The sequence below is a fragment of the Pleurodeles waltl genome, chromosome 7 (genome assembly GCF_031143425.1).
Source record: "Pleurodeles waltl isolate 20211129_DDA chromosome 7, aPleWal1.hap1.20221129, whole genome shotgun sequence".
In the NCBI taxonomy this organism is placed as follows: domain Eukaryota; kingdom Metazoa; phylum Chordata; class Amphibia; order Caudata; family Salamandridae; genus Pleurodeles; species Pleurodeles waltl.
Genome location: NC_090446.1, coordinates 965998585 through 966013223, shown reverse-complemented (window position 1 = coordinate 966013223; position 14639 = coordinate 965998585). Strand labels below are relative to the sequence as shown.

Genomic DNA, 14639 nt, shown 5'->3' with positions numbered 1-14639 from the left:
TACTCTGTTGGCAGCAAATTCAGGGCTGCTATCTGTCCTGAGTTAACAGTCTTTTTTGTATTTTCTTCTATGCTATGGTGTCCCAAGTGGTGTGCTGACAGTGAATTTTGGGCTGCAATCTGTGCTACCTGTGTTTTTCCTTACCCCTAATTGGACAAATTCTGTACTTAAAGCTCCCAAATCTTTGCTCATTATTTGTTACATATTTCTTCCTGCTGCACCTACTTGTAGACTATTGTAATAACTTACATCTATAATCACCACATGGACATGCATCCCATGTGGTTAGGCTGAAAATCTGCCATGGATCTGAACTTTGTGGACAAAGATTGAACAGCCCTGGCTAACTGCATCAAATGTAGCCTTTGAATTCTGAATAAAATATGAGAGATTGTTTGATGAAAACCTGTCCTCCTTCAAGAAATGACTGTTTCCTTCTCTTCATGGTCCATTACAGATTCTTCTCTTGCCTTCAGTTTCTGTAACTGTTCTCTAATCTCTTATTTTCTTCTCTTACTAGAAGCCCAGTAAGTGAAGCAACCCTGTAGATAGGATCACCTGTCCAGAACCAACAACATCAAACACTGACACAGTTGACTACCACTGATTCTGACCTGGTTCATTCTGTATCTCCATTTATTTGAAAAAGGCCCAGTTAGCAACAGTACTAAAGGTATAATCCTGAGACCATAAACAGGGACTTTCTCAACATCCATATGAAGGACGTTGGATAAAAGTCTATTGGTAATGGAGCCCTTGGAGGTGATAGCCTGCATGACCTCAGAGTGTGTGTGTCCTGTTTAGAAGCGTAACAAAAAAGGAGGCAGCATTTTCAGCTCTATCAGAACACCTGTTCAGTGTGAAAAGGTGATTCATGTGTTTTCCCACTCAAAGGTACTAGAAGGTGCATGAGCCCAGAAGGTGCCCACATTGGAAAGCTGGTTAACAGCTCAGAATGTAGGTGCTGGCTCTGGATCAGTAGTGCTAGACTCTGACATCTTAGAGATGGCACTAAGCCTCAAATCCCATAACCTAAGGGTCAAAGCTCTCCTAGTACAACATCATCAAAGGTCTGCTTCACTACTGGCCTAATATTTATGATCACCACAAAAGAGTTTCTTATGGCCCTTAACTGAATTCCAGAACATGTAAGTGAGGAAGTCTTGGGATAGTCAAAACATGAAATAAGGGCCTTGTGTGTTTCATTTGCCAAACACACACTGCATTGCTAGAAGCTAGTCATCAACAGCATACGTTGAATATAGATGCAACATAAAAATGTAGTTTGTTTAGCCATTTAAAGTGCAGAACACATTTAAAAAATGCTCTTTAGGGAAGGGGAGACAGCAAACAAGCAAGATTCACTCTTGGGCTACACTGAACTTTATTATGTGGAAAGCAGGTCCCAGGTCAACTCTCCCCTGCTGCTGCATAACTCTAGCTCCGGTCTTCTCCTTGCTTTTTCACCCATTTTTTAGTGCTTTGTCCTTGTTTTTCCCTCGTTTTCACTGCTTTCTCCCTGCTCTCCACCCCCCTTTTTTTGCATGCTTTCTCCTTGCTTTTCCCTCGCTTTCACTGCTTTCTAACCCATTTTTTGTGCGCTTTCTCCTTGCTTTTACCCATAGATGTCGATTCACCATAATGCCAGGGGTAGCAGAAGTGACATGACATGTCCACTGATCTCATGATGATATCACAGAAAGTGACAACACAAGACTTTTGATTTGTTACATCACAGGAAGTGACATCATGATCTTGGACACCTCCATCCACACCCAATGCAGTCGCGGGAAGCAAAAGTGCAAGCCTTTTGGCAAGGCATCATCACAGGAAATGACGTATTTGACAATTGAATAGTTATGGTCCAACACTGCACAACTATTGTTGAATCCCAATCTAAGATTCTGTTCAACTGACCACATATACTCAACTCATCTTGTCCTTTTTCTTTTATTTTCTGTTTTTAGACCAATCTTAAATGTGTTCTTCACCCATACCCCAATGCTTTTCAGTGGACATACCCATTGTTAGGGGCTCATTCACTGCATATAATAAAACACAATAGGTTACATGGAAATTAAAGTAGAGTTAACTGAACAGAGATCCAGCACTCACAACATTAAATGTCCATATTACATAATCAAAGGAAACAAAACAGTTGTCAATTCTAATCCTTTTCAAAGAACTTCTCTTTTAGTCCATGAATTTTGAAATGTCTCTTATTGCCAGAAGAATTTCCGAAGCACAAATCTTGTGTGCAGTCATAGATCACGCCTCACAATTGTAGCCTGCAGCAATGCATTTTGTTCTATGCAAACTTTATCAGGACTTAGTATCTGTAAACGGCACTCACTAAGTACATGATTCTCAATGTAAGAAAACAGTATGTTTCAATGGTGAGGAAAGCATCCAAACGGGCAGGCTCTATTTCTGGTGTGTAAAATTAAAGTAGATCAGTGTTCTTTTCTCATCACACAAGAATGTTTTGTGTCAAGCAATATACAAATTACCCCATGGCTTGGAGCTGAGATACGCGTATACAATTGATGAGGGTTTACTTGCCTAAGGATGTAAGATTGGTATGTGAAAAGCAGGACGCCCCTAAAATAATCCTTTGGCTAGTTATGTCTTACAAAGTAGTTCAGAAATAGCTAACAGATGTAAAGGAAATAACCTATAATCATACATTATATGATTGAAAACATTCAAATGCTATTGAAAACATTCTACATACATCAGTAGCATACAGTATCTTCAGATACATAGTTGAGACACTTCAGGATCGATTTAGAAACGTTTTAAATAGTGTACCACAGTACAGTACATTAAACTGTAAGACTGCTGTGAGTGGCATTTATTTGGAGAGATCATTTTCAAGGATTAACTTAACAACATTCAAGCCCCTTTGCCCACTATGCTGTTAGTGAACTAAGAGCCAAGTCAGTTGTCATGTGTAACCTACATGTGGCCTAAGCTGTTACAGATGGAGCAATATTAAAATCTATTACAAAATATACACAACAGGGTTTTGTACAGTACATATGTTGAAACCTCTCTTTGTAGTTCAAGGTGCTTTCAAATGTGAGGATAAAAGAAAAAAAGCACAGTGAAGTGAGGCAATTGGTTAGGATTGCTTAATTTGGCCCAGCAAGGAAGTCAAAATGGATCCCTTGTTTACTAGTCTCATATTGTGTAACTCAGGGAATTAAGTAAAAGCTGCTTTTTTTGTGCGGAGTGGACTGGCAGTCCCTGGCAGCATGTGACTGCACATCAGGCTGCATCTTCCTTCACCACCCACTGCTGCCCTGTCCTGTGTGGTGCAAACAAGTGTCTGCTAGTGCACGTGGACTGCATTGTGCAACTTTCCAACCTCTGAGCACCATATATTTAAGCTATTGTTTCTTGTTTTTAAACCAAGAAAATCAAATCTGAAGCTATGTCCTGCCCTGTCCTAATATGATTGGCTGGAAGTCGAAGGTTGCAAAGTGATGTAAGTCTAAATGGGTTGCCTAGCGGTTGTGGTTGCAACACAAGAGGTGAGGTAGTTGTGGTAGAGTTGTTGTATGGTGTGAGGTAAGTTTGGGAAGCAGGATGTACTAAGGAGTATTAGCAGGTAAAGCTGTAGTAAGGAGGTGTAGGTGGGGGTTAGAGAGTGGGCAGAGGTAGCAGGATGCATGGGTAACATAAGGTATAATTGGGGTAGAGTAGTTGGTAATAAAGATGTAATAGAGCGGTGTAAGTGGGGCGATAATGAGAGAGGTGAGACTTGGAGGATGGGATGGGTAACTGTGAATGGGGTGAGTGTATGTTTCCTGGGGTGCACAGGAGTGTTCCGCTGAAGGGTGGGGAGAGAATTATCTTGTCTCCGTAAATGCATTTTTCCTGCAGTAGGAGATGAGCGTACATCTAGAATGACTGGGGAGGAGTGTTCTGTGGGTAGTATCTGGGAAGGGAAGGAGATCAACTGGCTAACCATACAAGTGAAACGGGTGCCATATCCAAGAGGGACTAGTATTGACCGGTTGCAAAGGAGAGGGCTTAACAGTTCGGACGGAGGTGTATTGTGGTGGGGTGGACATCTCCCATCCATGTCCAAGTGCTACTGCACCTGCTGTGCTTTTGATATGCATGCTCTAGGGACCTAGACATCAGACTGATTTAAAAACAATTATTTCCATTATAGCACAGAGCCTAACAGAATATTTGGCACTGACAGGAGTCCACAATTCTCCCTCTGTCCCTACTTCTACTTGTTGTTTTCTTTAGCTTAGTGGCACCACCCCTTTCCAGGTAGAGGCATCCTAAAGAGGGATATTACCAGACAAGTGCCCCTCCTCTCACAGCTGGGCTGGCCAAAGAACAAGAAAAGGCAGGAACGTGAAAAGTGCTGAGTGCTGTGCCGGAGTGAGATGTCAAAATCTACTGTGCAATGAGTTGATACTATCATAAATCCTGCCCAAGGAGTGCAGTGGGCACGTAGTAAAAATCTCTAAAGGTGGGTGATAAAAACCCCAGCACTAATGTACAATTTACACTCTTTGGAGAGACTGGTGGCACATTTAACTCTATCAGTGGCTGAATTTCAGAGTTTGCGCAGTGAAAGACCCCAATGCAGGTGCTTTAACGAGGTTGAGACTCTTCCTAAACTGGAAGTGAGCACTCTAGGCTGTTGAATGGAACAGGAAAGTTTCCATATAAGATGAGATCCTTGTGTAATGTATTTGGTGCTCATTTAAAGCGCTCCAATACATTAGGGTCGAGTCTGTGCTATATAAAACTGCAAAGGCTGCGAGCTTTCAGCTTGGGTTACCTCGGATTCAGAGCGCAGACCACCGTCTGGTTAGATTTGGGCACATGGCTAACGTACAGACCTGCTTTTCAAGCACTGTAGGTGGCAGGATTGTAGGGGAGGGACAAACAAACATCTTGTTCACTGTTCAACAGAAAAGCTGCAGTTAGAACCCTTTCATATGAGGATATGCCTGCAGGCTTTAGGACTGGTGGCGCCCTATGCGACAGTTTATTTTGGCGCCCTCCACCCCATGACCACCTCCTCGGTTCACTCACTACCACCCGGGAAATGTGCCCCTCATCTCTCCATCACTCCCCTTTCACATACATTCATGTGTTTTAAAGTACTTGTTAAGGTTGGCTTTACTAATCCACTCAGCTATCCACATAAAATATTGGGGCATATTTAAGAGCCCCTACGCCATTCTAATGCCACATTAGCTTCATTTTTTTACGCTAATGTGCTGCTAGAAGGCCAAAACCTCCATGCCATATTTACAAAGTGGCACAATGCATGCATTGCGCCACTTTTAACCCTTTGCGCTACAATATGCCTGTTCCAGGCATAATGTATGCAAAGGTGGCATTCCACGGTTAGGGGAGTCAAAGAAATTACGCAAAGAAATCTGTCAGATTTCTTTGCGTCATTTTTGTCCGGCACTTTTAATACCTGATCAGAGCAGGCGTTAAAAGGAGGCTTCCGTTGGTGACCATGGGCCTCTGGGTGCTTTGCAGGAGTAGCATCAACATTTTTGCTGCTAATACTGCAAAACACCGGACTAGCGTAAAAAATTCTGACGCTAGTCCCCTAACTACTGCCATGGTGTGCCATATTTTAAATATGACACACACATGGAGGAGTTTGGGGGGATGCTAAGGGGTGCAAGAAAATATGCCCTTAAATATGCCACATAGTTCTGTTTTTTGCATATTAACCGTCTATGCTAGCGTATGTTGAGTCAAAGCTGCCTCCAGGCAATACACCCATCTCTCTCCCTAGCAGGAACATTAATCACAAGAGGTATCTTGACATTTTAATTGTTTCCTGAAGGCTGGACACATAAGGAACTTTTCAGCAGGTGCTTCTAAATCACAAGTTTCAGAAGTTATTGCTAAACACAGCACCCCGTGAGGTCAGCGCCCGGTGCGGCCGCACCGCCCAAAAGCCAGCCCTGAATGCCTGCAAGGCACTGTGATGAACATAAAAACAAGGCTCTTTCTGAATATAATGTAAGGCTGAAAGATATTAAAGACCAATACGAAATTATCATATGCAATGAAATTAGGAATGATTCACTGTTTATCTGTAGATTCTCCTCCATCTGTAAATTCCACTGACAGCCCTATGGCCTACCTGCTTATTTAGAGCACTGTTGCTTGGAGAGCAGGGGTTCCAGCAACTGGGTTCAGACATTTCCAAAACACACAGCAGTGAGGCTCCTGCTCACAGCTGGAACTCTTTGTGGCTCTCGTGACTTGAAGCATTTGATTGCTACTGGACTGCAGCTCTCTCCACTAGCCAAGCCCAATGTGCCCAGCGCAGCCACGCCGGTACGTGCTTGCAAGTAGTGCACATAATGTAATAGTAGCCCAGGCCTCCCACCCTCTGCTCATTTTCCCAAAGCTGTTATGCTTTCACTTTTAATATATACAACTTGAACCTGCTGTGTCCTGATAAGGGAGGCAGGGGGTCACATGCAAAGTACAAGGGGTCGCAATGGGCAGCTTAGGAGTTGCAGTTATGGCCCCTGGTGCCCCTCAATTGATGTCCATGCTTTTCTCTCGTTTTTACTGCGTTCTCCTTGGTTCTTCCCTCATTGCCGCTCCCACCTGCTGCCCGTTATTTTCCTACCTCCCACCTAGCCCCACCCACTGCCTCCCAGTGCCCCTCTCTCTTCCTAGGACCTACTTAATGGAGGTCGAAGCACAACCCCAGTGAGCAAGTCCGAGGCCCAGCTCTCCCTGTGCTGCTGCATCGTTCTTGCTCCTGTCTACTCCCTGCTTTTCCCCCGTTTTCTGAGTGCCTTTTTCTTGCTTTTCCCTCATTCTCCCTGCTTCCCCCACCCCCGTTTTTGTGTGCCCTCTTCTTGATTTTCCCTCGTTTTCACTGCTTTCTCCTTGCTTTTTCTGTTTTTTTAATGTCTTCTCCTTTCTTTTTTCCTCGTTTTCACTGCTTTCTGACATTTTTTATGTGTACCTTTTCCTTGTTTTTACCTCGAATTCACTGCTTTCTTATTGCTTTTTCCCTGTTATTTTTGTTGCATGCCTTCTCTTTGCTTTTCCCTTGATTTCACTGCTTTCTCTGGGACATGCAAATGCCTGGATACCCGGTCGTGTGATTACCTGCATTTTATAAATTCTGATTGACAGATTGATTGATTGATTGAATCTTTCTCTTTGGGAAAGTATTTCTTAGTCCTGCCTATCAATTAAGCCACTCTCAATGATTTGGGAAGGAGGAAGAGAAGGAAAACAAAGTATTCCAAAGCAGCATTACCTGCTTCTGCTTCTGCACTTCTGCCTGCAGCCGCTCCGCCTCAGCCTTCTGCACTGCACGCTTCATTACCACAATGTCTCCCTGCACATCTTGAGTCGTGTTCTGCATGTAAAAGAGCCTCAGCGCTAGGTTCTCCACTTCTGTCTGCATCGCTGAGACTAAAGGAAGGTAAGATAGACACTGCTCAGGATCCTTAAATATAGGAAATACTGTAGATCACAGGTTGTGTAGGAAATGCCATGTTGGGAAACATGAAGAAAGGCAATGATTCTTACTAACAACAAGGTTACTTCACCATTAGTATAATTCACTCACTGGGTGTGACTTTCATGGCTTTAGTAAACAACCTTTGAGCCTGAAATATGATCAGGTGAGCTGAATACTTTTTACTGACAAAATGCAGTGGGCAAGAAGTCATGAGCTTGAATCCCAACAAGGCCCATTGAGCCTCCCATCCTTCCTTAGGTAGGCAAAGTGAGTATAATGTAGAGAGTAATGATACCATCTGTTATGTACAGTTCTTGGAAGCATTGTGGTATTTAGCAATACTTAAAACATAAGTGATTATTGATAGTATTACAAGAATACAACATTTCTTAGTTTTTGAAAATAAATTAAAGCTTTTATTTCTATTAAAGACATGAAGGCGAGGATTACGCTCTTCTTTCTTGACTGTTTTACAACAGCAGCTTTTCAAAATAACCCCAGCAACATTTGAAACCATCAAAAACTTCAAATCCGACAATGCAAAAAAAAAAAAAGTTGCCATGATTCAACAGTTCCATTAAGGCTGACACAACAATATACTCCATCTATGTCTGTCCTACTCTTTCTTAGCAGCAAAAAGAGGAGGATACAACCTCTAATGTTGCTATTCTTTCTTCTGCCCTTTTCAGAGGGAAAAAACACAGAAAATCATTTTAAGTCCACAATTACAATTTATAACAAAAACAATACTTGGCACATCAAATCAGTAATGGATGAGGAAACCTAAATATATATTAGAAACACGATTATCGTCATACTGTTAGGTCAATTTCAAACTCAGGTAGGATAATCCTTGCATCTAGATCTTTGTAAAGTACAAAAACAATCAAAAAAAGAGAGAAGCTAATTTACATCCCACATATTTGAATAATGTTGTTCTGGAGAAGCCCAAAACAGATTCCTTTTAATAACACGCAAATCAAAGGATAATAACTGAGAAGGAAACCAATCAGTGATAGGTTACACCCCTAAGTGACACATCTTAAATTTAAGATTAGCCCAATCCTTCTTACACTATTTCAGCCAGGAAATGCAACATACTGAATATAACGGTAGTAGTAAAAGAATCAAAACATTGTTACATACACTAATCATCCAACCAGAGTTGTAGCTTTTCTGGATACTTTTAGCTCATGGTTAGTTAATGTGGAATGAAACTTGTTCTGAAAAGCCTGGCAATTTTTAATAACCCCTGACATTTTCTAACTATCAAATTACCAGAGACCGCAGACCTGACTGCATTAACAGATTTTGAATGCCCTGGGGATTCAGGAGAAGGTTTGGTGCCCCAATAAAGACAATAAAGGCCGAGAAGACCTGGAAATCAGACTCCAACACAGGGGCAGCTCTTTGCAATGGCAAAGGAGCATCGCCCCCCTGGCTAAGCCAGGAGCTGAAAGATAAAAACAATATTTAATTATCTTTTTATTTCTCAGCTGCTGGCTCGGCCAGCAGCATGTTCAGGGAGGGGTAGGCTGGGCCACAGGAAGTGGGAGGGGGGAGGAGGAGAGAGTGCACCTAAGTGCGCATGTATGTTTGGTTGTCCGTCTCAGGCTGGCCAAACACACATATACACTTAGGTTTCTCCTGTCCGGCTGTGTTTGAAGCAGCAGGAGGCGGCAACAATGGCAAAAGGTATATATTTGTTTTAATGTATTTTTATTCACTCCCCAGTCTCTCCCCTTGAGATTTTCGGTGGCCACCACTGCTCCAATATCCAAAGTACTGGAGGAAAGTAGTTCTGATCCATCACAGTGTTGGCCTTGACTAGGCAGTCCTCTGTCATCATTAATTTCTAGTGGTGTAGGCAGCTATTGCAGCAATAGAAGCTTAGGCTTTGTTCCCCCACATAAGTTGATGCATCAAACTGTTGAGATATTGTCCATCTTGAGCAGGATAAAATGTATTGCCGTGTCTTTAATTAAGCACTTCACAGTGAAAATTCTTGCCAAAGCAGGCCAACTTCCAGGTATCTTGTGTGCAAGTGAAGCTCTTCATACAACCACTTTGAGAAAATTAATTCCAGGAAATCTACTGCATCCGACTCCCCAACCTAGTCTGTGGCACCCAAATTCATTGCTAGGCTTGGAGGGAACTCCAAGCTCATTCTTTTATTGATGGCTAGACCATATGGAAGAGCCAAACAAGCAAATCGAATCTGTGTAAAAGAGACCACTGTATTGATACGAAATCTTCAGTTTCTGAAGGGCCCAACAAAAGCACTGGATAGAAGAGTAGTGGAGGTCTTCAATCTTTCCAGCTGCTTTGAAAAGACCTTTCTAAAAAATGTCTTGGTTGCCTGAATAGTCGATCCTGTTGAATTAATCTTGATCCCAAGATACTCCATTTGCCTTTTATGGAATAAGTCTGATCATGGCTTTCTAACAATGAAGCCAAGATCTTGTAAAACAGTGACTGCTATCTGCATGTAAAATGTACCTGAAGATTAACTACTGGTTTTATCACATTGGTTAAGCACTAGGTGGCTACATATAGGCCAAAAGGTAATACAACATATAAAAATTCTGGTTTTGTCAATTAAACTGCCAGAATCTGTGGTGGGTACTAATTCTGCAATTGTCAGATAGCCATCTATGCGGTTAAACAGAACCAATTAATCTCTGCTGCAGAGAATATCTCTCAGAAGATAGACTGCTCCATATTGAAATGCTGTACAGAAGCCATGTATTTAGCTCTCTCAAAATCATCACCAACAACAGGGCTTTGTCCATTTTAACCAAAAAGACATTTCTTAAAAAACATTAGGGATGCAAAGTTGTAGGGCGAATAGCTCCTTTCTGTAGGAATTGGTTCACTTCTATATCTATTTCTGTCTGTTCCTGTAAGGAGAAAACAATATGTCTTGGACTGTTCTGCTGTGGTATGATCTGAAGAACTACATTTAAAACTCTTGAAATGTTTGGAGTATATAGGCAGCTATGGTAAACAGAACACTAATTGTGGATACATTCTCAGGCTCTCCAGCTTAAGCTTAACTACACCTGCACAAACAACTATTTGAGCAGGGGGTCCCAATTAAAAGCAATCAGTTTATCAGACCTCCTAATAAAGTCTGCACGCCCAGGTTACATTTTGGAAAGTCAAATTAGCAGGAGTATAATGGGTGTCCAGTAATTATCAAGACATGGATTTTGCAGTGGAAAGCACCAAAATCCTCATGTTAATTCTCCATTGTGAGTTTACAGTTGCAATTAGCAATATTTATCATACACATATACCAAACCTGTGGGGATGGGATTCTAATGAGTGCAGTAAATGTCACACAAAACCCCCACTGGTGCATTCATATATATCATACCTGCCCAGCTATCCTTTTCACCTGTGACAAACACTGGATAGTGTGATGTCAGCTTGCAACAGCAAGACTAAAGTGGCCTTTTCCCCTTGGTGTCCTTTTCTCCAGGCAAAAGCTTTAAAGACGCAATTTGGAATTAGTTGTTCCAGATACACTCCACTCTTCTCAGATTAATTCCACGTTATCAAAGACACCCACAAAGTAGTGCAGAATATCGCAAATCTAGTTTTTGTACAGGCCTCAATGCTGAAATTACCTTCTTTAAACTCATGGAAAACACTTTATATATTCTTGATGACAAAAAAAACTTGTGCCTCAGTATTATCTGACTTCTTATTAGTCTTTGGTGTCATAGAACAAACCATCCTTCAAAACATTCTAAAAATAAAATGGGCATCAATGATACCATTCTAAAATGTTTGAAACAGGTGAAGATTGGAAATTGCCTCCTTAAACAGTCCCCTGTACCTTTTGTTGATTCCTAGATGTTCACTCTTGCCATTATTCTGTTTCTTTATGGTAAGGGCCCAATGGTAACCTACGTCAGAGACTAGGTGCATCTTTTCACAAATACACTGATCACTATCACCTTTAGCACAGGATTAAATCCATTAACAGCCCTAAAGAAACTAAATCTAACATGTAAAACATTGAGTTTCTATTGTCCTCCCATGAAAGATGTGTTAAGAACTTCATATTGTCATGTCCATTTAAAGGGGTTGAGGATCTCTTGAGAAAATATCATGATTGCAAAATAGCTCGGATTTAGTTTAAGGTGTAAATGCTACAGCTTAATAATCATGTCATGGTCATAGTAAGGTGCACCTGATATCAACTAAAACTGGCACCCTCAAGGGCAGTAGCCATTGGCTACTGCCCCCCTTACCTAAACACACCCCTAAATTTAGTATTTACGGTCAACCCTGAACCCAGGAAATCAGATTCCTGCAACCTGAAGAAAGAAGGAGGACTACTGATCTGAAAGCCCCGCACAGACAACAAAGACACCAACTGACTTGGCCCCAGCCCTACCGGCCTGTCTCCGGACTCAAAGAACCTGCACAGCGACACATCAGACGGGACCAGGGACCTCTGAGGACACAGAGGACTGCCCTGCAACTAAAGTACCGAGAAACTCCCGAGAACAGCAGCACTGTTCAGAAACTGCAACAACTTTGCAACTTTGAAGCAATTTTTAAAGAACTCTCACTTCCTGCCGGAAGTGTGAGACTTCACACTCTGCACCCGACGCCCCCAGCTCGAGTTCAGGAGAACCAACACCACAGAGAGGACTCCCAGGTGACTCGAACAACGTGGACACCTTGAGTCGACCTCCCTGCACCCCCACAGCGACGCCTGCAGAGAGAATCCAGAGGCTCCCCCTGACCGCGACTGCCTGGTAACAAAGGAACCAACGCCTGGACCAAGCACTGCACCCACAGCCCACAAGACCGAGAGGAACCACCTACCAGTTCAGGAGTGACTAGCAGCCGGCCCTCATCCTAGCCCAGTCAGTGGCTGGCCCGACGAGCCCCCCCTGTGCCCCACCTACATTGCCTAAGTGACCCCCAGGTCCTTCCATTGCCCTCAATAGCAAACCCGACGCCTACTTTGCCTACTGCACCCGGCCGCCCCTGTGCCTCTGAGGATGTGTTTTGTGGGCTTGTGTGTGTGTGTCCCAGTGCTCTACAAAACCCCCCTGGTCTGCTCCCCATGGACGCAGGTACTTAGCTGTAAGCAGACTAGGACCAGAGTACCCCTGTTCTTTATAGGCACCTATGTGTTTTGGGCCCTCCTTTGACCTCTGCACCTGACCAGCCCTGTGTTGCTGGTGCTGTGGCTTTGGGGTTGCCTTGAATCCCAACGGTAGGCTGCCTATGCCCAGGAGACTGACCTTGTAAGTGCTTTACTTACCTGAGAAACCTAACTAAACTTACCTCCCCAGGGAAGTGTTGATTATTGCACAGTGTCCACTTTTAAAATATATTATTGCCATTTTAACCAAAACTGTGTGTAGTACTTTTTTAAATCAAAGTTCTATACTTACCTGTGTGAAGTACCTTGCATTTTATGTACTTACATAAAATCTTAAATCTTGTGGTTCTAAAATAACTTAAGAAACTATCTTTTTCTAGATGAAAACTATTGGCCTGGTGTTAAGTCTTTGAGTGAGTGTTCCTCATTCATTGCCTGTGTGTACAAAAAATGCTTAACACTACCCTCTGATAAGCCTACTGCTCGACCACACTACCACAAAATAGAGCATTAGTATTATCTAATGTTGCCACTATCAGCCTCTAAGGGGAACCCTTGGACTCTGTGCACACTATCTCTCACTTTGAGATACTATATACAGAGCCAATTTCCTACACTACCCAACTCTAGTACTGACACCAGATTTTGGCAGTTGGCACAGGTGATTTCACATTGCTGAGAAAAACAATTTGGGGTTCAATCTGGTGCTTTGGAAGGGGTTCATGTAAGGCATCTCCAAAAATGGGTATCCACCTGACACTGTGTTTGGGCTGTAGGGGTAGGAAGAAGGGAATCTGGAGATGCTGCCACCTTTTCCATATTGTTGGAGTCTTGGAGTCTTGGTTGACCGTTACAAATTAGGCAATGACATCAGTGTTTCAAGTCAGCCAGCCTGGAAATATGACCCCACAGTCCTTTCAGTATTTTATATGTTATGTGTTCATTTACTATTTATTTATGGTGTTAAGATATATTAAACAGATCTGTACAGCAGGCATGCTGCCATTGGGATTCTTTGCAATGCTAACAGAAGCACTGGTGATTTTTCAAATGTAGTTAAGCATTCCATAGCAGACCATAGTCCAAATTACTGCTAATGCAAACAAATGGTTGGTTCAGAATACCCATGGTGGATAGATAGGAGGACTAGGTGGCCCAACATTGCACTGTTTTATGTCTGAACTCCTGGCGAAAGAGGCGGGTCATTAGGTGTTTGTGATTAACTATACTTTCGCAATTCTGCCTTCAAGTAAAGTATTCCAAAGGAGACAGAGAGCTGGCCCCAGAGCATATGCATCTCAATTGGAATGGTGAGAAACAGGGTTAGGGGGCAAAACTTAAGATGTAGTTAGGTGGCATGTGAGCGGAACCTTGGAAATTATAATTCAGTGTCCTACAGGGCAGGGCCTTATGAGCACGACAACATTGTTTTTAATTCAAACTACAGCTTAACTGGCTGCTAGTAAGGTGATATCAATGCATGTGAGATGCGATATGTTCTTAAGCAAAGAGAGATGTTTGCATAAGTGCCAATGTTTGAAACAGGTGAAAGAGCCTCTGTAAGAAAGAGAGCTATCTGTTGGTGAGTCAGCAATAGCAAGAGGGTCCTACAAAGGCAATGAAAATGAAAGGGCACATTAATGGTCAGACTGCTTTTTTACACAAACAATGACAACTCGAAGATAGGCCTCAGATTTCAAAACAAACTTGAAAGTGAGAAGAGGGACCCCTGGCAGGGAGCACTTAACCCAGGGAACCAAATGCTGTTTGTTTGTTAAACGTCTGTGCTCCACTACAGTCTAAGTACTGAAAATCTACCATTATAATTCTAAAATGACATACATGGTGTCTGGAGGAGCTGAGTTGGAGACGTCATGCTTTTTTTTTATTCCACTGATGCTGGCACAAAAACCACCTGGAACGCACCCGGCGATATTATCATGAAGGGAGTTGCCTTATGAGACTGAAAGCGGGAGCATCAGAGTCACAGTGAGAGTCACCACTGAAACTGAT

The 14639-nt window shown here is 42.6% G+C and overlaps 1 protein-coding gene across 1 annotated transcript in view; it reads right to left on the bottom strand.

Annotated features, from left to right (window-relative positions):
* Window positions 1-14639, bottom strand: part of CCDC40 (coiled-coil domain 40 molecular ruler complex subunit) — a 447448-nt gene that overhangs the window by 331847 nt on the left and 100962 nt on the right. Inside the window, exon 9 of the mRNA XM_069199714.1 lies at window positions 7289-7446. Within this exon, the coding sequence (XP_069055815.1) occupies window positions 7289-7446 (158 nt within the window). The remainder of the gene's footprint in view (window positions 1-7288; window positions 7447-14639) is intronic.